This window comes from Trachurus trachurus (assembly GCF_905171665.1).
Source record: "Trachurus trachurus genome assembly, chromosome: 12".
In the NCBI taxonomy this organism is placed as follows: Eukaryota; Metazoa; Chordata; class Actinopteri; order Carangiformes; family Carangidae; genus Trachurus; species Trachurus trachurus.
This window is the reverse complement of record NC_139908.1, coordinates 24256943-24281352: the sequence shown is the minus strand read 5'-3', so window position 1 is coordinate 24281352 and position 24410 is coordinate 24256943. Positions and strand designations below refer to the sequence as shown.

The 24410-nt window shown below is 41.6% G+C and overlaps 2 protein-coding genes across 2 annotated transcripts in view; one reads left to right on the top strand and one right to left on the bottom strand.

Moving 5' to 3' along the window:
- stxbp1a (syntaxin binding protein 1a) overlaps positions 1-5469 on the top strand; it is a 31799-nt gene extending 26330 nt beyond the window's left edge. Inside the window, exon 19 of the mRNA XM_083984214.1 lies at positions 5053-5469. Coding sequence (XP_083840340.1) covers positions 5053-5135 — 83 coding nt within the window. The 3' untranslated portion in view covers positions 5136-5469. The remainder of the gene's footprint in view (positions 1-5052) is intronic.
- Positions 5470-8226: 2757 nt separating this feature from the next.
- Positions 8227-24179, bottom strand: akna (AT-hook transcription factor; the record flags this gene model as incomplete). The annotated part of the gene is made up of 22 exons (XM_083982932.1): positions 23780-24179; positions 22211-22919; positions 21776-22079; positions 20338-20412; positions 17513-17669; positions 17207-17271; positions 17062-17121; positions 16863-16981; positions 16586-16757; positions 16104-16282; positions 15734-15865; positions 14852-15101; positions 13838-13944; positions 13329-13573; positions 13008-13158; positions 12181-12330; positions 11870-12015; positions 11402-11542; positions 10423-10539; positions 10216-10311; positions 9831-9954; positions 8227-8482 (listed from the first exon to the last, which is right to left on the bottom strand). Exons 1-22 carry the CDS (start codon positions 24162-24164, stop codon positions 8227-8229), a joined length of 4140 nt encoding a protein of 1379 aa, XP_083839058.1. The 5' UTR covers positions 24165-24179.
- Positions 24180-24410: the final 231 nt, after the last annotated feature.

The window sequence follows — 24410 nt, the reverse complement described above, 5'->3', positions numbered from 1 at the left end:
TTTTTGATGATATAATATGAATTTTTTTTTATTCATGTCTTTCTGATATTAAATTGCATTTGTTGAAGCAGGTAGAAACAAGATAGTTTGTTTCGTGAACTTTATAGATATAGAAAATGATAGAAAAAAGGTCAAATACTAAAAACCAACAGAAGATTGAATACAGCTTGATTATTAATTCAAATTAATGTACGTGTGGGGCATCTATAACTTTATACACTTTCACTTTTTTAAGCACAAAAATTGGGAATCAAGGTTCAGGCTTTCAGCAGAATCTCTTCTCTGACCTCCATGCACCCAGACAGTCAATCTCACATCCAGCCCCTGGAGGGGTTTTTCGGCATTTCTCCCTCACATTGTCTTGGATTCTATACGTTACATCTTCTCTTAACTTTTATAATATGCGAAATAAACTAACAAACAAACATCACACACCACGACCACATCAGCTGCACAGCAGTAACACAGCCAGCTGCAGATAGCTGTTACAACCTGCCTACTGTGTGCAATGTGTTTTGTTTAAATAGCCCTTTATGTTATGCCCCTTTGTATTGTTTATTTGATGTCCTAAAGCTTTGCCAGCCAGTCTGTGTTATAACTGGGAAAGTCTGTTGTTAGTTTTTGTTGTGCTCTGCTTCTGCTGTTGTCTTTAAAAACAACTGTTGTCTTTAAATTGCAGCCACGCCATGTCTTTTTCTGTGTGTGTGCGTCCCAGTTTATTATGTTTGTGCAACATGCCACGTGTGTTTTTTTGTGTGTGGGCGAGTGTGTCTCTGTGTGTACGTGTGACAGGTCTGCTTGTTTTTTTTAACCCTTTTGTTTCTGGGAGCGAGTGGGGGAGGGGGCGTGGCATGTGCTGAGAGACGAGTGGTGAAGCCGCCTCTGTTCCTCCACAGGTTCCACCCACTTGCTCACCCCCACCAAATTCTTATCGGACCTGCAGCACCCCGACTTCCGAGAGTCCACTAGGGTGTCCTTTGAGGACGCAGAACCCTCAGACGAGTGAGGCAGAGACAGATTGGGAGGGAGGGAGAGAGAAATCACACTGAAAAAAGTAAAGGCAGCCGCACAAAGAAGCCCTTTCTGAACTTCCACAGCACAAGGGCTTCCACCTTGTTCCTCTTTCTCTTCTTTGAACACTCAGTATTGTTTTTTATGTAACTCCACCCTCCTCCTCCCCGTGTCCCTCGGGGATGGGCACCTCCAACCTTTCCCCAGTGCGTGGACCACTGCATCAGGCTCTGCTCACATCCGATTTCAATTCATCAATCTGCTGATCAATCAGCTCGAAGGCTGAATCCAAATGTCCAGACTTCTTTACTTTTGCAGAGCGGTGGACTGGATGTGAAACTATAATTCTCTGACACAAGAAGAATATACAGTAAAATGTAAGACGTGAGAAGTCATGTAAAAACAACAACCACCCACATAGTGTTGAAGAAATCTTCAAAAAACATAAGACACGTTGACAAAATGTGATGCATAGAGCAGTGAAGTGCAAGATCTGGATCTTATGTAGCCTTTCACTCACGCAGCCTCCCAAAAACCTGACGTCACAGTGCATATGTCTGAAGTCCACGAGGGTTTTGTCTGCAAGTCTAGAGGCTGGACATTTGGATTCAAAGCCCAAGTAGAGTCTGTGCTGAGTGGCCGTGCCTGAGGGGGTTGTGACCCCATCCCTGCTGCCTCCTCCCATCATCTCAACTGGGTGGATTAAATCGCCCCTTTTACTGTCACCCAAAGGCCATTTGAGCCTGCTGACCACACTCCAGATTTAATCTACCCCCGAGGTCCATCTTTATCACTTTTTAACTAATTATTTTTCTAATTAACCCTTTGCCAAAGACTCCCCTTGATTTGTTACCGGTTTCTTTCAGGACAGGTCCTTGAGTTGATGCTGGATTTCAAAGAAGGATTCTCTCCTTTTGTTCCTTGTGTGTTGTTGTTTTGTTTTTTTTCTTTCTTTCATTTGACTCAAATCTACAGAAGCCCAGAGGGCAAGTGACAAAATAAATATCTGGTGATCTGTTTTCTAAGTCTGATCTAAATAGTTTTCTTCTTCTGTTTTCTGAGAGAACAGCTGAACATTGTAGAATAATATATTTTTTATGAATCATCTGTGAAACAGAGGTTGAGGGAGTTTGAAAATGTGTTTCTAATGTAGCTCATGTAGCTACAGTATACTGACATTAGCTTGCTATCTAATAATTGAATACATTCATTTATGGCTAACCAAAAGCTACAACCTAACCTGCCTAGCTAACACTAGTTGGCAGTAGTGTGGTCATTATAACAGTAACATCTCACCTAATGAGTGAGAACCACAGTCTAGCTAATTCTAACAACATATTAGTGCTAATAACATCACCTGTTATTAAATCCTAAACACAGGAGAGAAAACAATTTCGATCTCACTTACAAACTGAATCACCAGTATTGTTTTTCTTACTGGCCTCTCAGGGCTTCCGTACGTCATCCCTGACTCTCAGCCCACCATCACATGCTCACATGCCTCATGGCTCGTCTGCAGAGGGCTCTCTCTGGATATTAATCACAGATCATCATGATGATGGTTAAAGGGTGCTGCTGACACACGGGGCAGTTTCTGTGGCAACAATATGGGAACCAGTCGGGCAATAAAAACCACTGCAGTTGACTTGCCCAGAAAGCTGCCTCCGTGACGTCTCTCTGCTGACACAGTCTGAGACTGTAGCATCGTTCCACCTGATATGCTTTAGCAACCTATCCAAAAATAAAGATGCCACCCATATCAACCAGCTACGTCTAATCTCCCCCTCCTCTTCAATGTAGAGTAGCTACTCCTTATTATTCCTCCCAGAACTCATCCTTTACACAAGGCACTCACACACAACTAGTGTCAGCATGTTATTACAGTACAAGGACACACAATCACACAGTACATGATTACAGTGTACATCGGTATGTGTTGTGTACATGTGTTATATACAGACATAAACTATGCTACACCTGCAAAACCTTTAAATAATGTGTGGAATACAAAGAAATTGGTTTAGATTTGATGTGTATTGTAAGTTCCTTTTGAAATAGGTGGTGAAGGGACATGAAATATTTGTCTTTTATTGCTTTGGTTCAGAAGTTGCAAACTGGAAAGTTGTCCACATGGTGGAGCTGTCTGCACCAAAACAATCCTTCCTCTCTTCACCAGCTTTTATCAGTTCTAACTCATAGTTTCTGAAAACCCCCGCTGACAAACATGTGTCAGAGTATATTTGAAACATTTCCTCATTGGAGGCAGTAAATACTTCAATATTCCTGACACTGTCATTGTCTTTGTAATTTTACACACATATTGCCATGAAAAGCTGGATTCTCACCTATAAAGACAGAGTATTGTATCTCTGGGCATCCATCTCATTCCTGACTAATCTGCTAAAGCGATATCGTTTATAACAAACTTTTGGTTTTATGGTTTCCTCAGTAAGCAGCTCTCACCTTAAGCAGTATGGCTGCTCCCTCACATACTGCCACATTCAGCACTTCCTGAGCAAAATGGCCATCACCTACTAAAACAACTCTTTGTTTTTGTTATGCTATTTTGGTCTTAAACCAGCCATGTAGAGTTACTGAGTGGCGCTGGAGATCCACGTCACAGTGTTGTGTTTCTGGGGCTGAAAGGCCCACGAAGCTGTGTGTTTTGGGGAACAGCAGAGAAGCAGGTGAGGCCAGTCTGACACTGACCTCTGTGACCCACACTAAACCCACCCACCCACCCACGATCCCTGACACCCACAAAACCCTGCATCATCACCATAACGCCCCAAATCGAGATGGGCTTGCCTCTTTCTCTCCTGTTTTTACCTTCAACCACTTCCACTTCCTCTCAGGATCAACTTTAGTTTTCAATTTTAGGTGAATGTCTTTGAGGTAAAGCTAATCAGACCAAACTGTAAGAAACATGCAGCTTTGCAACAGAAACAAACCGATGTAGGACAAATACTGTTGATGTTGAACAGGTGTGTGGGGTAAATCAAACAGTCAGTCTCCTTTCCTTTCTGTATGATTGTAAATGAAGATGGCAGACCAGAGACGGCCATCCATAAAGACGTGAAAAACTAATTTGGCAAAAAGTTTGATTTACTCCAATCAGCACCTTTCAAGTTTTACAATGTTTGAAATGTGTCTTCAGCTGTCACACCAGTTCATCCACGTCTAATTAAGGTCACTGAGTTTCACATTCTCATTCATATTTAACAGACAATAGGTCGAACTCTCTGGTTTGAGATTTCATAACATGTAGAGAAGATCTGCTTTTGTCTATTTTTTGCCTTTTTTCTACCAGTATTTTCCAGCTTCCTGCATGCTCTTTAAGTAAAGGCTCACTCGGTCATGTGCACATTTTTCTAACATCCGATTGGCTGTGTTGTTGTAGACAGGTTTGGTGTTGCAGGTTTTTTTTTTTTTTTTGGTCTAAACTCACCTGCCGCTCCTCGCAGCTCAGAGTCTTGTCAGTTGTGTGGCACCATCACTGATCTGTGTGCTTCCATAATGTTCAGCTGCATGTGATTTAGCACAGAGCCACGTTTCAGTATCTCTATCTGTAGAGTGGAGACGTTTAAGTGGGAAAAGTTAATATTGCATAATACATTATGCAAGTCAAAGAAGATGTAAGATATTTCAAGTCTAAAGCTAGATATTGATTGATAGATAAAATAAGAACAAATTTGGACTTATGAGGTTTTCCAGTCATAACACTAGTTTAGTGCATTTCTAGTTCTTAGTTTGACACATTGCTGTGTCTAAAATTATTTAAGGCAATGTTGATGTTTTAAAATATCGGTATTGGTATTCGGTATTTTGACAGATAGTGTTAAATGATGCAGGATCTAATGTGCAGGGAACCAGGGACTGCAGCTGTAAGACCTAACATTATGTGAGACTGTCCTCATCTACTATAGGCATTCATAGCAAGAGCTGAAAACACATTTTTTTAATGTTTCTCTCCAAACGTTCAGATCTAACGCTCTGTATGTGTGTGTGTGTGTGTGCGTGTGTGTTTGTGCGTGTCTCCAGGATCGACCCACATCTTCACCCCCACCAGCCTGCTGGAGCAGCTCAAGGCCATGAACAAACCAGACGAGGAAGTGACAAGCTAAAATCCTCCAATCACGTCTCTCTCCTCCTTAAACCCTTAACCCACACCCCTCCTCTACCCATCTTACCGCCATCGCCCCCCTGCCCCTCCCAACCTTATCCATTAATTGTGTATGCATCTTGCTTGAAAAGAAAAAAAGACAGATGATAAAAAAAAATATATGTTGTATCAAAGAATAAAACTGTTGCAAGTATTCTCATGTTTTACAATGGATGCAACTAAATAAACTTATTGAAAAAGGTTTAAATATCAGAACAGAAGGCCATTTAGAACTGAAAGTACCCAAATGTAACATTGTATGCTAAGAAACCTGCTAGAATGTGTAACAGGTAGACATTTTCTCTCATTTGTTCCTTTGGATTACCTCCTTGGTGTGAGTTTTATTGGAAGCAGGTGGAGGAGGGATGTGCAGTTTGAGAGGTTGATGTTGTAAAATATATCATATCAGTCAACATGCAATACATATATATAAATATATTTCATCAGAGAGGAGTTGTCCCCCTCCCCCCGTCCCCCCCTGCCCATTTGAGATGTGCATATTCAGTAGCATGCTTGGACTTGTGTGGACTGTCAATGTGTTTGTATCCAGTGTGGATGTTCTGGGAGCTGCAGAGTTAGCGTTTAGCTTTTTCCAAAGATGCTGAGCTTGAATACTCCACAGAAACCCTGTGTTTTCAGTATCACAAAGTAGAAAAAAACATTCATTGAAGCTTTTTGATCATCAGTCATATATTGGGGCAGTGGAAACCTCCTGTTGACAAACTAGATGTCTTTTTTCAGACATAGTTTGACGGAAATATAGCTTTGTAACATAATTAGAACACGTTTTGACAGATGGAGCTGCGGACTAACTGTATGTGACCGGTCTCATGAGTTCCTATGGATGTTTTGATACAGTTTTTCACGGTGAAGCCATCGTGTATGAAATCTGATCATGCTTCATCTTCTAAAGCTGGTGAGGGTTTGATACTGAAAACACAGAACAGTTAAAGTTTCAGTGGAGTATTTGTTTAAAACTCCTTGGCAGAGCAGAAGATGAAAAGAGAAAGCGCTCTGTAAAAAAAGCCAGAATCATCCCTCCTCCGGCTGCCGAGACTGTGAAGTATTGACCTGCCACAAACGATTTCCTTTCTCCAGAGAAACTTCACGTTTTAATGTCAAAGAGGCCGTTGCTTGCTGATATTTAAAGAATAATCTTAAAAAGGGCCAGTTGTATTTCAGTATTGTATCCTGTCAGATTAAGTCTTATCTCATTGGTTAGTAATGATGTTTAATTGGGCCATGCACTGAGTAGTGTTGTGTATCTGCCATATGTTGCTGTTTTAGCGTCTCACTGTTGACTGGTGATATTTCTGACTGTGAAGTAGTGATCCTTTTCCTTTTAAAAATGCCAATGTGAAGCCGCCGTGTTTGTGATGTTTTAGCTGTAGCTGTTAGTGGTCAGCTGGGAAAAAGACTATTATCTATATTTTCTTTGTCTGTTTCCTCCTCTGGTGCAATGTAAAACCCTCCAATGGTGAATGGCTTTGCATAAAAGAAAAAACAAACACTTAAACCCAACCTTTTCACTTTTTTTCCTCCCCTCCTTCCCCCTTTCCTGGCCAAACAAGTTGTATATTGCACTATAATGCGTTTTCTGTGATGCAAACGCTTGACTTTGTGTTTATTTTTTCTATTATAATTTGCTGTTGTATAGGGTTTACTCTGTTAAATCCATTGATTTATATCAAATTTATTTATCAGAGAAAAAATAATGATGAAACATTAGTCTGTCCTGAAACTGTTTAACTTATTGGGATTGTTTGTTTGCCAGTGTTGAAGCACAAACAATACTTCCATGTGTACCTACTATGTACTAAGGCTGTCTAATAAATTGGCTTCCATTACATTCAAGACTCAACTCCCTTTTTGAAGATAAAAAATAAAAAAATCTTACCAGCACAGTGACAGTAAATGTTCATTTCCACTTTTATTTGGCTCCTTCGAGACAACTAAAAAAAAAAATCCCTGCAAAATATTAGAAAACAGTTTAAGAAATAATCATACAAAAGTAAAAAACAAAACGATTAGAGACAAACTAAAACAGAATTCATTAAAACATTCACCAGTTGTGTGGTATGTTTCCACAAAATATAATCCATAATTTCATCTGTAAAAAACAATTTTACATCACCAGGCTGATTTCTCCTTCACCCCTGGTGTCTAATCCACATGAAGCTCGTCAGCTACAATAGAGTCATTCCTCTGGCTCATATAAGCTTTTGAAAAACACTGTACAAAATATCATTCTAACCTTCACAATTTAAAATGTGTAGAGTCTATGCAAAGAAAATGGCTTCACATTACCACAGAAGACAAACTCATTTTAAAGATATCCAGCATCTCAGGTCTCGGTGGTTACATGACTCCACTGATAATAATCTGGAGCTAAAGGATAACAAGTAAATGACTACAGTATTACCAAAATAGATTCATGATGTTTTACAGTATGACCAGGTGCAGTAACGAGTGCATTTCATTTACAGTTTAACATATAAACAGATACAAGATTTATACACAACAAACATAACACTGAAATCCAACTTATTTTTTCTACAAATTAGTAAAATAGTCACATTAAAAATATAAATCACATGATCAATAAATAGCTCGAAAATAACTGTGTATTAATTCATTATAACTGCCTTATCCAGGCAGCTGTAATTTCACAAGTCTCTACTTCATGGGTTTAAAAATCAATATGATCAACTACAGTTTCAATCAAACTGATCTACAGTACAAGATCTTTATCATTATCCAGGTAATCAGCATCTTTATAAATAAATATTTGTCTGTGGAAGAAACAACTGCTTGTTTGCTGACCTGAGACAGAAATGTTGATATGAAACAACATTTAAACATGGAGAAGCTTCAGCACCGTTTTTTCTCCAAAAGCAGGAAGTTAAGAAAAGTTACAATGAAGAAGAAGAGTTCAGATTTTTTATTCACTTTGGTCCTTCATTCAGTGCTCGTCTCTGCCGGTGACGTCCGCAGCCTCCCTCTGCAGCAGAAGAGAAGCTGCTGAGTCTAAACTCGTGTGAGCTGGGCTGAGATCAGCTGTAGGACTGAGTCAGCAGCTCCTGGTACTGCAGTCCAGTGGCCAGAGAGCGAGCCATGTGTCCAGATGTGTGCTTCATGTGTCGAGCTGCTCTGATGGCTCTGTTCAGAGAGCTGTCCAAACACGGCTGCTTAGCGCTGGACAGGCTGTGTCTCACTCTCAACCTCCCCCTCACCTCCTCCTCACCTCTGACCCCTGATGATGTGCCAGTGCTGTTGCTAGGAGACATGTGGAGGGGCAGTGAGTACAACCTGAAGAGAAGGTAAGGTTGACAAAACCCTAAATTAGTGGGACAGTTTTGGTGAACCTGAGAGAATGTTTAGTATTCAAAGAGATATTTGCAGTACAACACAAATTAATTTTTCTCTTTGCAATGTTGGGAAATAAAAAAAACTTGTGCTTTGATGGATGTAAAACTATATCCAGTGTGCCACCGCCAGTTAAATTTTTTTTTTTTAAAGAAAGAAAAACAAGTGTTTTCCTGTTGGTGCAAAATGTGCTGATTTCTAAACCAACTCCAAAAGCAATTTTTGTTTGGTGTGGGATGTTCAATAACAATACATAGTGTGGAATCAGGACACAATAGTTGTGCTTGAAAATAATCACTTGGGGGATCGATCAATATGAGAATTGGGGCTGTCAGATTGAACTTCGCTATTCTAACAGAATTCGAATGATTGTCAAAATGAGAACATTCGAAAGTGGAAACAGACGTTCGAACGTGTGCCTTCCGTCACGAGGCAAATTAAGGTAGTGCGTCACAACGTTTGGGGTAGTAAACATGTTGATAAAACAAACAATTTTGTTGTTGTTGTGCACAAGCTAGAGCTGCAGCTTCAAATATATAAGCAGAGTTTTTTAAATTGCCCGTTCATTCGGCTGCCACGATGCCCCTATGTGTCCCCACACTACACGCAACACCTTCTTATTTTTTTAATCGATCGATCCGCGGACCACTTGTGTGCCGATCACGGATCAACTGTGATCTGTTGCACCACTACTTATTATATTTCGATTTCCCTTCTTGAAGTTTTATATTAAGTTGGTAAAACTTAAATGTGTTGCAAATGTTACATAAGAGATTTGGTTGAATGTCCTTTAGTGGACGTGAGACGTAATAATAAGCTGGTAAAGGTGGATATAATGAGCTAAAAAAAAAAACACATTAACAAAAGCTTTGTCCCGTCTGCCATCTCTGCACTCAACAGTCTCCCCCAATAGCCCTGTATGGACCCAGTCCTCCTGAGTGTGTCATAAGTGTTTGGTTGTCTGGTGTGTGTATATGTACAGTATATGTTGTTTAGTTTCTGGCGGCGTTTTTGGTTTTACATGTTGCTCAGTGTTGGTGATGTTTCTTTTTCTGGTTATGTATTCATGTGGCTCAGTGTATGTTGATAAGTGACAGAGTGTGAAGATGAATTTCCCTATGGGACAATAAAGGCATTCTATCTAATTTGAGTATGATTCGAATATTTAACATAAGATGGGTTAGACATTCAAACCTGATTTGGGGTTGAGATTGACAGCCCTAATGAGAATCAACTGAATGTTAATATATTGTCTAGAGAGAGTGTGTGTGTGTGTGTGTGTGTTACTTACAGTAGGGGCGGCGTGCACACTGGCATACACTGCAGCAGTGCAGGAGGAGCTGCAGCGTACCGGCTCCTGGCCACTCTGTCAGGAGACTGTGTGTGTGTGGCAGCGTCTGAGTCTCTGCGACAGTCTGTGAATCACAGCAGGTCAGGAGCTCCATCAACACTTTCGATAATTAAACTCACTCCATTTACTGCAGACTGAAACCATTTATGTGCTGAGCTTTTTGACTGCACCGTGCCTCATGCTGAACAACAAATTCACTTTTTTGCCAAGTCATGGATTAATGATACTGTCAAACGCACAAAGAGCAAATGCCTGAGAGTATGTGGAGTACACAAGACTCAGTTCTCCATATCAATGTGTCTGAGCAGCATCACATCAGACAGACCTGGCCTTGTGCCTCCGTGTGTCTCCGGGCGTCCACAGACAGGACAGAGACGGCAGTGAGGGGAGTGGGCCGGCTCTCTGTTGCCACCACCTGGTCCTGACAGCACAAGACAGACAGAGGGAGAATATACGGACGCTGATCAACAACTCACTCAGGAGAGTCAATAAAACAGAGATGTCCTACTGAGGATGAGAGCAGCCTTCTTACGTTCAGATTGTCCTCTGTGGCTTGATGAACATTGGGGACAAAGAGGAGGTTGATGGCTTTTACCATCGGGTTCATCTTCTCTGTCGGGCACTTGTGTAGACACAGAAGGACGCTGCCCTGCAACAGAGGAAAGGTTTGGCAGGGAAACACACTCACCAGGTGGTAGACACACTCTGTTCTGGCAAGGTCTAAATACATTGAGATAACCTTTATGCTTCATTTAACAGGGTGCATTATGTAATGGTTCTCTCATAAAAGTGTGGTCCAAACACATGTAGCTATGAATTGTTCACAACTATTATTTCTGTGAGTGTCTATAGAAAGTGTTGAATAGGACTGAGAATAAAAGGAAAGCAGATGAAACTAGTCCTGTGCTTGTGATACAGCAGTGTGTCGCTGTAAGCAACAACAAAGGAGGAAACACTGCATTGCAATTAACTGAATTAAGTCCCACAATGTTATGACATAACAATTTCCAGCCATTATGAAGTCTCAATCATTTTAGAGCTCACACTGCTTTGTCCTGTTCAGAGGAACTGACCACGGCACTGCAGGTTCCTAAGACCCTGCAACAACAATCCTGACACTGCTCTTCAACCTGCTCAGGTAAGTCAGCAGTGGTGGCAGAGCTGCTCCTATCATACTTTACTGTATATCAATTACTTTGATCAATATTGAGAATCACTATTATTTCACATGATTACTCATTTACTAATCACTCACTTTAGAAACGTGACACATTTATTCACCTTGAACAGTATTGAATGTTACTCTTATTGGCCCTTTTTGTTATTTTTTAGGAGGAAAACAAATTGAGAACTTAACATGCTGCTCTACATTGTACTAAATTAACATTCCTATTATTACCCAGTCCTGTGGGATGGTTTTTTGTAAGGGCAGATGAAATTTGTTGCATCGAATCGTTGATTCATTTGTCTTTACTCAGTCGTTGGAAGCCAAAATCATAATCACTACTTACTGGGGCGTACTCTCTCGCTGTGGACAGTGTTTGTGTGTGAACGGCAGCTGTTTGGTGCTGCAGTGGATGTTTGAGTACATCTGGACACCCGAGGCTGAGGCTGAGGCTGTGGCTGAGGTGTGGGAGGCTTCAGCTCCGAACCTGCCACAGAAAACAAAAACATCACATGTAATGTGGATACAAATCAAAGTGGTTATGTTTTCTGTGTAGCACTGAACACACAACAGCTACAGTAGAAGTATTATTGTCAATATAGACAAGAGCAACATGAACATTTGTGTGTTCGTGTTTGTTCATAGCTGTATACCTGATGAATAGTTGACCATGTTTAAGGTCAAATGTGTATACACTACTGTTATTGAAGGAACAACTCCCTTATATCAATAAGAAACTTCCAGCAGAACCAGGCTCAGGGTGGGCACTGGGCAGATGTCTGACTCCACCAGTTGGGTCCAGAGATCAACTTACTGATGTCCCGTTGTGTTTTGTGTCTGTCCACACAGGGTGACTTTTCTCTGGCTGCTCGTCGTATTATAGACTCTTCTTCGACCTCAACAACCGTTTGTCTTTCTCTTCTTCCCCTGCTGACATCACTCTGACGTCTCTCTCTGGGTCTGAGGGAGGAGCCAACAAGAGGAAGCAGACAAATAGTAAAGGATATACAGTATGTATTAGGTTATGTTTCATGGTCAACGGTGTTCACAGGATCAATAAAGGTTTCCTCTGCAGGTTTCTATGTTAGAGCCATGAGCTTTGTGCTGCTGCTTCATTCTGCCAACCTGATGCGAGGTGTAGAGGTGTAGTGGTGAGTGTCCTTCACTTGAGCTGGAGGAGCAGCTCTCATGGGGCTGAGAGTCTTGTTGCTCAGACAGCTTTCTAGTCTCTCTTTTAGTGTGGTGACCTCGGTCTGCAGGGTCTGGATTGCCTCTCTAGAAATGCAGAAATAAAAGAAAAACACAACAAATGTTTGAAATCAAATTGTTGGAAATTCTGCATTAAATACGCATCATGTGTTTTCACCACCGCACGTCTTCAAGGTCAAACACCTTAGTCCAGGAAATGTGATTGGTCAGGTGTTGCACTATAAAAACAGACCAGCCAGGTGATTTATCTATGCAGGTGTCAGTCCAAATGCATACATACACACACACACTTTGAAAACTCATGCAGCACCACACCGTGCAAGAAAAACAAACAATACCTCCTAATACGAAACCACATTCAATAGGAGCAGATTCTGTAATAAAATATAGATATGAAGTAAGAATATGACAGTATAACAGAAGTATGAAGAATGTTCAGCATTTCAAGGGCTATAAAGTTTGATATTACAAAGTGAACTGAATTATTGTCTGAAATTTATCGATCAGAAATCATCAGCCTGTTCATATCTTCAGAGCGACACAAAGTTTTATTTCTGCTCGGCTCAGGAAGCAGAAACTGGACGTTACAGTAACTCTTAGCTGCGGTTGTACATTTTCTGGAACATTGTGTACTCGTGCTGTGTGGTAACACGGCTTTTTCACAACCAAGTCCCATCCAGGAGTCTCTGCAGGGAGACATAAACCATGGCAGCAGCTGCTGCTGCTACACTACACACACTCACTTGCGATTTGCCACTTGTCTGGAGCCCAGGGCTCTGAGAGGATCGCCATGGTGATACCATGCAGTGGGGGAGGAGCTTGGTTGGGAGCTGTGGAGGGAGGTGATGGATTCTGTGTAGTGGTCACTCTGTCCGTCTTCAGACACAGTGTGAGCTGCAGGGCAGAGAGGAGGACAGCGGGGTAGAAAACACTCATGAATACGAGCATTTAACAAGTGACCATTCATAGAGTTTAAAGAGATAAACATTCTTTATCTTTAATTGAGAATATGTCTTAAAAAAACAACAAAAACTCAATTGATAGAAAAAACCTGAGAGACTCACTACTGTCGTTCTCACTGGCGACGCTGTCGGCCCTGGTTTGTTCTGTCTGACTGTCCCAGTGCTGCGGGGAGCAGGAGAAGGTGCGTCTACTCTCTCTGCTTCTGTATCGCTGCTCAGGGCCGAGGTGAGGGGCCCCTCTTGGCTCCATAGCTGTGCGACTGTGTGATGTTGAGGAAGCAGGAGATGGTGCTGAGACTGGAGCTGTCTGATGTTTCCCTGTGCTCCCCTCCTGATGGACTGCAACACTGTCACAGAAAGGTAAAACATTCAAACGTGTAAAATCAGAAGAGGAATGTTTCATTATTGATCCCGTCAGTGTTGATGAAATGAATGATAATTTTTTTTATTTGAAAGGGATAATAATAATAAGCGTATCAGGATTCAGAGTTGTTGGATCACACATCAGTGTGCTCTGTGTGTGCATGTTACAGAGGTGGGGGTGGGACGTGAGGTCAGATTTATAGCAGGTTATATGTGTTGATGTAGAGAGCTGTGTTGGACACACTCACCTCTGTGAGGCCCTCTGGTGGAGAGGACTGGGAGCTGCTGCAGGAGTCAGGTGGCTGCTCTCTGAGCCAACAAACCCACTGTCTGTCTCTGGAGAGATGATCCCATCCTGGTCAACACAACACAAACATTACACAACATCCATCTACATAGGCTATATGAGTATAGAGATTGCTTTCATTCATGCTAGACAGTTAGACTAGTGAAATCAAAAGGCTCGGTTGAATGGGGCTCAATAGCTGTTTTATAGAAATAATTAAAAGACTAGGTGCTTTATTTTAAGAAGGAGTTGCTAGGCATACAGTCGTGTTTCTGGCCTGTCAAATAATTGGATTATGTAAGTGTACACAGACTGTTTGTCAGATGCTTGTCGAGAGCCTCAAAGGTACTTGGCAGCTCAGTGTTTTGGTTTTCAAAACAACTCTTGCAGCCACTGAAAATTTAATGACTTCAAATGTTGCACCCGTATCTTCAGGGAGGTACAGTATATCTGATATGAAAACATATAGATGGAGTGTCAGTGATACTTTGCTCTAATGATGGTTCTTTTGCATGTTTTACAAGTAAAGAGACGACCAACTATTAATTGTATTCTCCATTCATGCCAAGAGTTTCTTGGCTGGAAACATGTAGAATTAAAAGGTCCATGTGGGGACGAATGATAATGGGCTTAGTCAAAAATCAGTTTGATTCTGTTATATAAAGTTTTGAATATTTCAGAAAGTTTAAGCTTTAATGAGATGATGTACCAATATTTCGACTAGAGAAGAGGACTTAATAAAATATTTCAATATTTCTTAAAGTTCAGAGTCCTTTGATCAGTTACTGAAGAGAGAAGTTTTAAAGTTTAGAAGCATTTTAAGTTGTGGAGTCTTTGAGTGTTTAAAAACATTCTGGGGTCTAGACTGTGCATATATGCTAATATTGTGTATACCTATCCATGCAAACTGTGACGGGGTACCTGCAGCATCAGTGACTAATTGTTATTTCACTCTGACAGTCTCTAACATACTGACCTGAGAAAGCACTCTGCTGCTCCCACTTTGGAGTTTGGAGTTCCTCCTCTCCGCTGCAGCGATCTCTCCCAGGCTGCTCAGACTGCTACTGTGGGACTTTCCCATCTCTAACCTCTGGTGGCCAGTGGGAGGATGAACGGAGAGCAGCGTGGACTGACTGGAGTCCCTCCGTGACGGTGGACTGGACCTGCTGCTCCGCTGTTTGCTGACCCCAGCAGGAGATTCCTGACGGCCTGATTTGGCTTTTGCTCTGAAATTAGAGTTAATCAAGAACAGACAAGCTAATTTAGTCACAGTATCAGTAATATTTTTTTACCATAAGATGATAACAATCATGTTTTGTTTTTTTGTAAAGTATATATTTTTGCCTTTAATTGACAGGTAAGTTGAGAGAGAGACAGGAAATGGGGGGGCAGAGAGAGGGTGAATGACAGGCAGTAAAGGGTGTAAAGGGGTGCAGCGAGGACTGTAGCCTCTGCACATGGGGCGCCTGCTCAAGGCAAGGCATCTTTATTTATATAACACATTTCGTGCTAAGAGGCAACTCAATGTGCTTTACATAAAGATATTCATTCATTCATTCACATCAATTCACATTCATTAATTCACATCAAAAAAAACACACACAGTAAAAGCAAGAACAAAAAATAAAAAAGTAGAAGAAAAAAAACAATATACTGTATATAAAGTTCTTAAAAAGAGCTCAGCTATAAGCACATGCTCAACCCACTGAGCTAAATGACCCCCCCCACACACACACAATCATGTTTTAAAAGAAAGTAAATACAGTACATCTCCCAGTCTCCCCAGTTTCCCAGTACAAGAGCAAAAGTTATAATGCAGCTGATAAAATTGTGTCTCTGTTCCTCTGGTGACACTCACCTCTGTGGAAGACTTTTCTGGACTTGCACATGCCCGGTTTCTGCACCCCGTCTCATTCTATCTTCCTCCCTAGGCTGTATGTCACTATGGTTCTGATCAAACATTTTGGGAAGTTCCTTGAAGCTTTGGTAACTAGACAGAAATAGGAAAAGCACCGAGGATGAAATCATGAAAAGCCCGGCCTGCAGGCTGAGCTGCTCATTTTAAAGCTCTACTTCTGACAGTGGGCAAAACGATCAAAAGCATTTCAGTAAGGGAAAGGCTAACTCCTGACATTAATAAAAAGACACTGATGCTTAGACGGTCTCTCTTCATATGTTCAAGTGTTGGGTATCTAAAACAACTTCAAAAGACAAACATTAACACTCACTGATCCATTAACGTGTCCAAGTCTTGTTCAACACGTCTGTATTTGCCATTCTGAGGTGTGAAATAAAGAAAACTCTGAATGTCTTCATCATCCATCGCTGACTCCTCTCCATCACTTTGTTTTCTGGCTGAGTTCACCATTGCTGCTCCTTCTGGATCAAGCAGCAAAGCCAAAGGTATCTGGGAGGAAATGAAAACACTGATTTGGAGATGTCCTGTCATATCAAAGCCAACAGTGATTATGTGATGTTAAGTGACACTGGGCTAACATCTACGCTGCTTCTGGTTGTTATGGTCAGGGTTAGACATTAAGAGTTGCATTTGCTTTTCTGAAAACTTAGGATGAAGTTGGAATCAATATGCAGAGGAAAACATTTCACATTTTAGATTTCTGTACACGAACAGGTGCAGAAGTCAAATAGGCTTTGGGGCCATTTCTGACAGACAGCCCAGGGGCAGAGCACGGTATAATGGCGCTGGTACCTGTGGCTGAGTCAGAGTGGCTCCCCCCTCAGAGGGAACAGATGACGGGGTGGGCTGAGGGGGTGGAGAGGGAGGAGCCTCACAGGTAGGCTGCTCCTGTCGCATCTGTTCCACCTGCTCCTTCAGCTCATCCATATGCAGTCCACACTGGTAGATCAGCCTCTCCAGCTCCCTGATACAGAGCCATGCAAGCACAAACATGCAGCAAATATAATACAAACAACATAATGAACCTGTGACTATAAGGCGGCGTATCTATCTTGGACATAACTCTCACCTTTCAGGGTCAAAGTGGCTGAGTCCTGTTCCTCTCTGCTGCATCAGTCTGTGCTCATCCCTCGCTAATAGGTAGCCTCTTTCTAAAGAGCTGAGCCCCTCGGCAAGCTGTGAGAGACCCTGAAGGACAGCATGAGTTTAAATATCAGGTGGCCATTTGAAGATATTCTTCTGAGGGATTAGTTGTTTGTTGGTCTTACATTCATCTGTTCAGAGGGTTGGAGTTTTCCTCTCTGTAGAAGATCCTCAAAAGTTTGCAGCTGAATGAAAAACACAAAAACCTTGACTATCATCCAGCAAACAGATCAATCAGATCACTGTGGATAGTTTAAACAGCTGGGTTACCTGCTGGAGGAACTTGTCGGCCTGGTTGAAGAGAATCTTGGCCAACTGTTGTCCCACCTGGAGGCCTGATCATGTGACAGACAGGTGCAGAGGACAGAGGAGTGTATGATGCAAGTTGTGCAGAGTAATGTAATGTTAGCATGTGAAAGCTGGGTTTGCATAATGATGAACATTTTCAGTGACAGTGTTTAATGGTAGAGAGGTGAATCAAAAAGGCTAATTCATTGATTCAGATAATCTCTTCTAATATGTATAAAATAATGAATCTGAGAGCAGAGAGGTAGATATTGAATAAGATGAACATACTCTGATTATTGCCATGTCCGTTTGGATGAGGAGAAGCTGAGTTGATCTCTGGTCTCTGAGCCTGAGGAAAGTCCAGGGTCATGACCCTCGAAGCATCACGGCTCAGTCCTGACTGCACCAAGTGGCCGGGCTTTGGTGGGTCAGAGTACAGGTTCACCTGGAGGATACGTGAGGAGTGAGAACATGCTTCAACATATCATGATCCATGTCACTAGCTCACCCAAAGCTTCAGCCTACACCTTTTCAGTCAAGGTACATTTGTTTTGTTTTGTATTTATACTTTAAGGGAAAAAAGAAAAGAGTTATTGTTTGTTGTTTATTTATGTTTAAACCATATGTGTATATAATGCTGTTTATTGATGAGTGTACATGATTTTACAAGACTAAAATAAACTCACTAAACTAAACTAAAAAAAAAAGAGAGAAAAAAGCTACTTATGGCTGAACATCTACATTTGGTGATATTTATGATAACTACTGTATGATAACAGTAACACATCTCAATACAAGACTTTTTTGTAGGATCACATATGAGCCTCATGTCCTAGTCACAAAATTGGTACATCCTGCTGAACAGAACATTTGATACTGATGACTAGAACCTATTAGATTGTTTTGCATAACAAATGTTTCTAAATAGCTAGCAAAATAAAGATGACCAGATTCAGTTTTCATAACTAAATGATTCATAAAGACACAAATATATTCAATTCCCTAAGACACTGGATTCACTATGATATAGAGATCCCTGTATCCCATGTTGTATCGTATTCGTATGTCTTCACTTTTTCTATTTTGGCTCTTTTAGATTGTGAATGCAAAACATCAAACAACTGTTCGGCTCAACACAGAATGTGACTGAGGCCATTTTAGTGCATAGAATGTGAGTTTGACCTGGATTGTATGATGAAGGGTTAAAACAGTGAGTGGTCACACCCCCTCCCTGATAACACACACAGAATTAATGAGAATGAGAATGAATGGATGTCCTAACCCACTCAGCCTTTAAAGCAGTAAATCTTAATGACCTTAAACTGACCTCAGTCCTCATGAACACACACACACACACACACACACACACACACACACACACACACACACACACACACACACACACACACACACACACACACACACACAGAGAGACACACGTACACATGCACACACAAAGGGCGGAGCAGACATAAAAGCTTGAGTCGTATTGCACCCAAGGAGCCACTTAGGCTTTTGTTTTTTTTTGTACTGCTATTATTTTTTAGGCTTTATCCAATTTACTACATAGTAAAGAGGCCGAACCTGAGAAAATGGGTCAGAAAGATGGAATGAACTAAATTAAGATCATAAATCTTACTAGAATCCATCAATTCTCTGATATATTACACACACACACACACACACTGGGTCACAAAAAGATAATGAAAGACTGGATATAAAACCTACAACATTAGAGACTAAAATATTTTCTTGAGTCATTTTATAAGTTGGTCATTTAAAGCAGAAGAAAATTACTTGAATTTGTGTTCAAATTATGAGATAGCTTGGTTCAAGCCTAAACAGGTGATGCTCTGAATGTTACCCCATCTAAGGCTAGAGAGAGTAAAGTAAGTAAGGCTCTAATAATTTTGCATTTCATGTTGTTTTGAAATTATTTGCAACAACATTCAAGGAGGAAAACCTCTTCTTTTGAAAATGATCAGTAGATTTCAGCGTAAAGCCACTCCCTCCACCCTGTCTGTACGAGGCTCCATGTGCAGAGGGACCTGGAGACAGATGGAGGTTCAGAGCTGAGGAGGAGGTGGAGAAATCTGCACGCTGATTTTAATTGGTGCTGATTGAGGAGCGCTGCTGCTCAAACACAAGTGGGCCAATAATTCTTTGAAAGAGCTACTTGATAACACTTCAGCCTCTCTCTCTCTCTCTCTCTCTTTCTCTCTCTGTCTCTGTGTCTCCTCTTTCATGTCTTTCTCAAAGACTTCTAATCTTTGGTCCTGACATACTGCTGTTTCTGTGATGTGCTCATGCTGTCTGGGCCAGGGCTGCTCCTTCTCTACACAACTGACCTGTGAAAATAAAGTTTGGGAATAAAAACAACGCTATTGTGGTATAAAAAAAATATTTCATAAATCTGGAATAATCTGTCTCAGACTTTCATCTAACACTTTCAAATTATATCAGTTTGGCTCAATACACAACAATGACTGGAATTGAATGAAAAGATCTATGTATAGTTTAAAAGCCCCAAAATAAAGGAAATATAGTTGGTTCAATGAACGATGTTTCAAGCTAAAACCCAGAGCAGCAGATAAATTACGAATCGGTATTAAAGCTCCTGTTAAAACTGAACAGTGAAGCTCACAAAGAAGAGCATAGTAAACTTGTACTGACCACAAGCAGAAACACACACACACACACACACACACACAACGCCGCTCAAAGAAACATGAGAGATAAACTGGACTGTCTAATTTTCTTAGATTATATAAACACAAAGGAGAAAGTTCAAACCGACACTTCAGGAATTTTCATTGTTGCTATGCAGCGCTGTTCCTTTATTGAAAAAGTGCTGTAATGAATGTACGTAGTAGTGCCAGTAATGAATGTGATCTCATTTCTAAGATTACATTTTAAAAAATCATAAATACAAATGTACATATTTGAAGAATGAAACTGTCACTCATTTTGAGGTCATTCTCATGTGATGGAATCACTGAAAACTAATCCTAAATAAATGTGATACGGTACTGGTATGCGTGTGTTTTCTTTAAAACCCTGATCCACTGTGAGCAGTCACTGATAAATTATAGCCTGATCTCTAGATCAACTACCTTCGCCTCCAGACGCAGACGATCAATGGTGTTCTCTGCCTCAGCGTACTTAGTCAGCAGTCTGTTATAGTCCTCCTGCAGCAAGAGAAGAGAGAGAGGAAATATAAAAGTAAGAGGAGGATAAAGTGAGGAAATAAGTTTGTGTGAGAAAAAATGGGATATGAATGAAAAAGAAAGGAAGGAGAACAACGTTGAATAAAGAAGGGGGAGGAGAGGTCAGGGCAAAGACAGAAAGAATGGAGCACCGTCATGGCACCGCTGGGTCTAATTCATATGGTTGGCAAAGTCGAGTAGATCAAATGTAAGTGGACGCCCTGTGTTTGCACCTCTATGTATTTTAGGTCTGGAGTTGTTTTCACAGTTTGGGCCTCTTGGCCCAAGAAAAGTGAAATCTTTATGTCATCCAACACTGTTCTACAATGTGAAGTACATTCACGATAAGGTCACCTTCTGAAGTAAGGCTTATCTATTCTTGGACACATCATTTGAATATTATTGATATGTTGCGGTACTCACTGACTGAGACGAAAGTAATTTGTGTTGTCTCAAGGTCGATGAGCTGCAGACCCGATCCTACTTCCAACTTTCAATCAGAATCCCTGTTGTATAAACATTAGGCTTCGCAATTACCTCGCTGCAGTAAACTGATGATCAATGAAATACTGAACACGGGCCAAACCTTGCTTTAAAAAGAAAAATCTCTACGCCATACAAGACTTTCAAGTTAAATTCACTGGAATTCAGTTACCATAGTTACAGCCTCTGGTTGATGAAATTTCTATGAAAGCAGGCACCGGAAAGAAGAAGGTCTAATCCTCTTTTTATACAACACCAAATCTCTTCAGCAGACAATATTAAACAAACGTTTGAAGTTTAATTTTGTTCAACTGTGCCTTCCCTGCTCAGCACACACTGTAATATCTAGCTACTTGACTTCAATATAGCATCATTAACACAGAGCATGTAAAGTGGGGCAGTTAGTGCACACTGCTGCCTCTGGGAGCGACCAGGGATGGCAGTGAAGTGGTTGCAAGCTGCAAGCGCTACTTTGTTTAAGACATGAGGGCCCAATTTGAAGCTTCTGAAATTAAGTGAAAGATGAAATCTTTGTTGTAAAATATCCCAGTAAGTGGGAGGATAAACCTTTGAAGTAAATACATGTCTTTCTGCTCTATTAAGACTCAAATATGACCTAATATGTCTAATTAGTGGTTTATCAGAATTGTAGCTCAGGGCCTGGTGCTATCATGTTCAGACAAGGGCAGGAAATCCTTCAAATACAAATGCCTGACAGGGATCAAAACTTTCTAGTTTCATTGCAGCTTATTCCAGACTTCAATTGAGTGTGAGTTACTGTTTTTCAGATGCTAAGCAGGCTCATATTGGAAACTGTTATGTATGCCCTTTATCCACCCCGTCACTCAGTCTCCACCAGTACCTGTAGCTGCTCCAGCAGTGTGGTGGCTTGCTGCCGGCATCTGAACTCCTGAGGCATGGTGGAGTTGGCGGCGCTGATTAGTGTTCTGTTCAAGTCTGACGGGACAGGAGACCCATCAGTGGTGTTCAGCAGGACTTCTTTCACAATGTCAGCAGGAGACTTGAACACCATGGGGAGCTGAGGGGACAGGGACTCCCTCTTGGGGGAGCGTCTGCTCTTTGGAGGCGTGTAGCCGCCTTTGGGGAAACGCACCCTGGGCTCCACCTGAGAGAAGTCTGGTGTGCGGTAACACAGAGGCCCGTTTCTAGGAATAAAATAAAATTCATGGTTAGTGCTTTTTATAAATTAACCTACAACTGTGACTAATAAAAACTCAAGATAGACAGATAAGAAAGACACAACTCTAGCAGAAGTGTCAGCAGGAATGTCTCTCACCTGGATTCAGTCACTTCTGCGGCTCGAGTCCTGGCTCTGGGTGTCCTGTCTGCACCGACAGTGGTGTGGGAAAGATTCCTTGAAAGAGCAGTTTCAGGAGAGCCCTGCCTCATCTTCCTCAGTCGCTTATCTGACTTTACTGATGCCTTTAAAGGCCCATTAGAGAATCCACTGTAACAATTTGCCATCAGTTGTTCAGGAGGGACGTCTGACGTCTGAAGCTCCGTTAGCTCCTGGCCAGACTTTGGACGACGAGGGCTGGGCCTGGGCGTGAGGCTTATGTGGCTGCTGTGTGATTCTGGGCGACTTTCTATGAAGCCCATCTCTGGAAAGGTTTCAGCTTCGATCCCTGGAGCGGCAGCGATTTCCTCAGCGGTGAAGTGGAGGAGGTGAGGGAAGGTGGGGGCCGCGACATCTGAGGCAGCCTGAGACACTGGGCGTCGAGGGTCGGACACTTCAGCAGGTTCAAACACGAGCAGCTCAGAAACACAGGGTCGTGCTCTGATCTCCTCACTCTCTTCTTTGTTAACGGACAGCTCCGCTAACGCGCTGCTTTGTTCACATGTCTTTCTCCTGCTGTCGCTCCTCTTCATCTCTTGCTCTCCATCTTTTTCCTCCCCCATCACATCCAGGTGTTTGATTCTCTCAGAGAGGCGCTCATCCTGCTCACCTGCTGCCTGTGCTGTAAAGCTACTCCTCATGTCATCACCTGCCAAAAACAAAATGGTATGAAGCAATGGGAAGAAAATATTAGAAGAGAACTAAACACAGCCCTGAATTCTCTCGCACAACCATACCAGTTTGCATTTTTATAAAATATTTTCCAAAACGTTGTGAATAATTGGAGATTTTGAGTCATTTTTCATGCTGCTCCAGGGAGAAATATGGTTTGTACTCATTTCCATACTGCATGCAAATGAATTTTGAAATCTCTTGAAACTATAATGGTCTCATAATTCATCACAGTGACATTATTGTTGTTGGAGGATGGAGCAGGTTGATTCATAAATTGGGCCAAAAAAGTAATGAGCCAAGAAAACTGGAGAATTTAGTTCCTGTTTTATCTTTTTTCACATGTGCAGTATGTGACTATATATATATATATGTCGAACTGTAACTACAAACATAAATACAATGAAAACACAATAAAACATTGAAATGGCAGAAACGACATTATGTCTTCATTTAAAAACAAAACGTCAACTTCTCTGGGATCCATTAATGCTGAGGCTATTAGTCAATTCAATGATTCCTTTACGGATGTAAAAAGAGTTCATAAATGATACAGTATGATGATCTAGGTTTTAAAGTGGCAGGACTTGACTACAAGAAGCAATCTGAAGATGTTCCCCTCTGTAACTGCACAACAAATACTGTATATTCCAATTACTAAGACACGTCATTGTTGTTTGTAAATGTTATGAGGTAAAGTATCAAAAGGCCAAAAAGGCGTAAAATGTTAAACTAGTGATGTAGCCCTACAGGAACCATGGAAACGGAACAACAACATTAAAAGTCAGTGAAAAGACAGGCAAGGTTAAAAGGTAAGATAGATAATCAAAGACTCACAGGGCGACAGTATTTGTACATCGTCTCCTGCTGCTTCAGTGAAGGACAGAGGTTCATCCAGCTTGTAATTCCACTCTTCAGGTGGTGTGTCCCTCTCACACCCACTAGGGTCTGCCTCCTCTGGGGGGCTAGAGCAGCAGGAGGGATCATATTCTGTACCTGCATCACTACAAATCCCCCCAAACTCCACAGTGTCCAGTGCCTCTGCCAGTCCAATGATGCCATTGTCGTCCATCTGGTTGATAAAGTCATCTTCTTTCCCCGCCTGTTCTCCATCCTCATCCTCCCACCCATCCTCAGATATTACAGAGCTGGGGGGTGAGGTGCGGACGGGGGCAGGGGTCCAGAACAGAACCCCCGCTGTGGTGGTTTTTCTTGTCTCCATTCAACTTTCAGCCAACTGTTGCTGTTGCGTCTCTGTGGTCTCAGCCGGGCACAGGAACCTTCTGCATCCTTTCTTGTTGTGCTGCCTCTGCGGTGAGGTCCACTTTCAAAGCCATGGCTACACAGGTTTACAGATCACAGGCCATGTCAACAAGCTGGTGTCAGTGTAGCGGGACAGCTAAGGAGGACTCATCGGTCCCTCTTCAGTTTTAATGAAGAAGAGATCTGATTTTCTTTGATGCAGTTC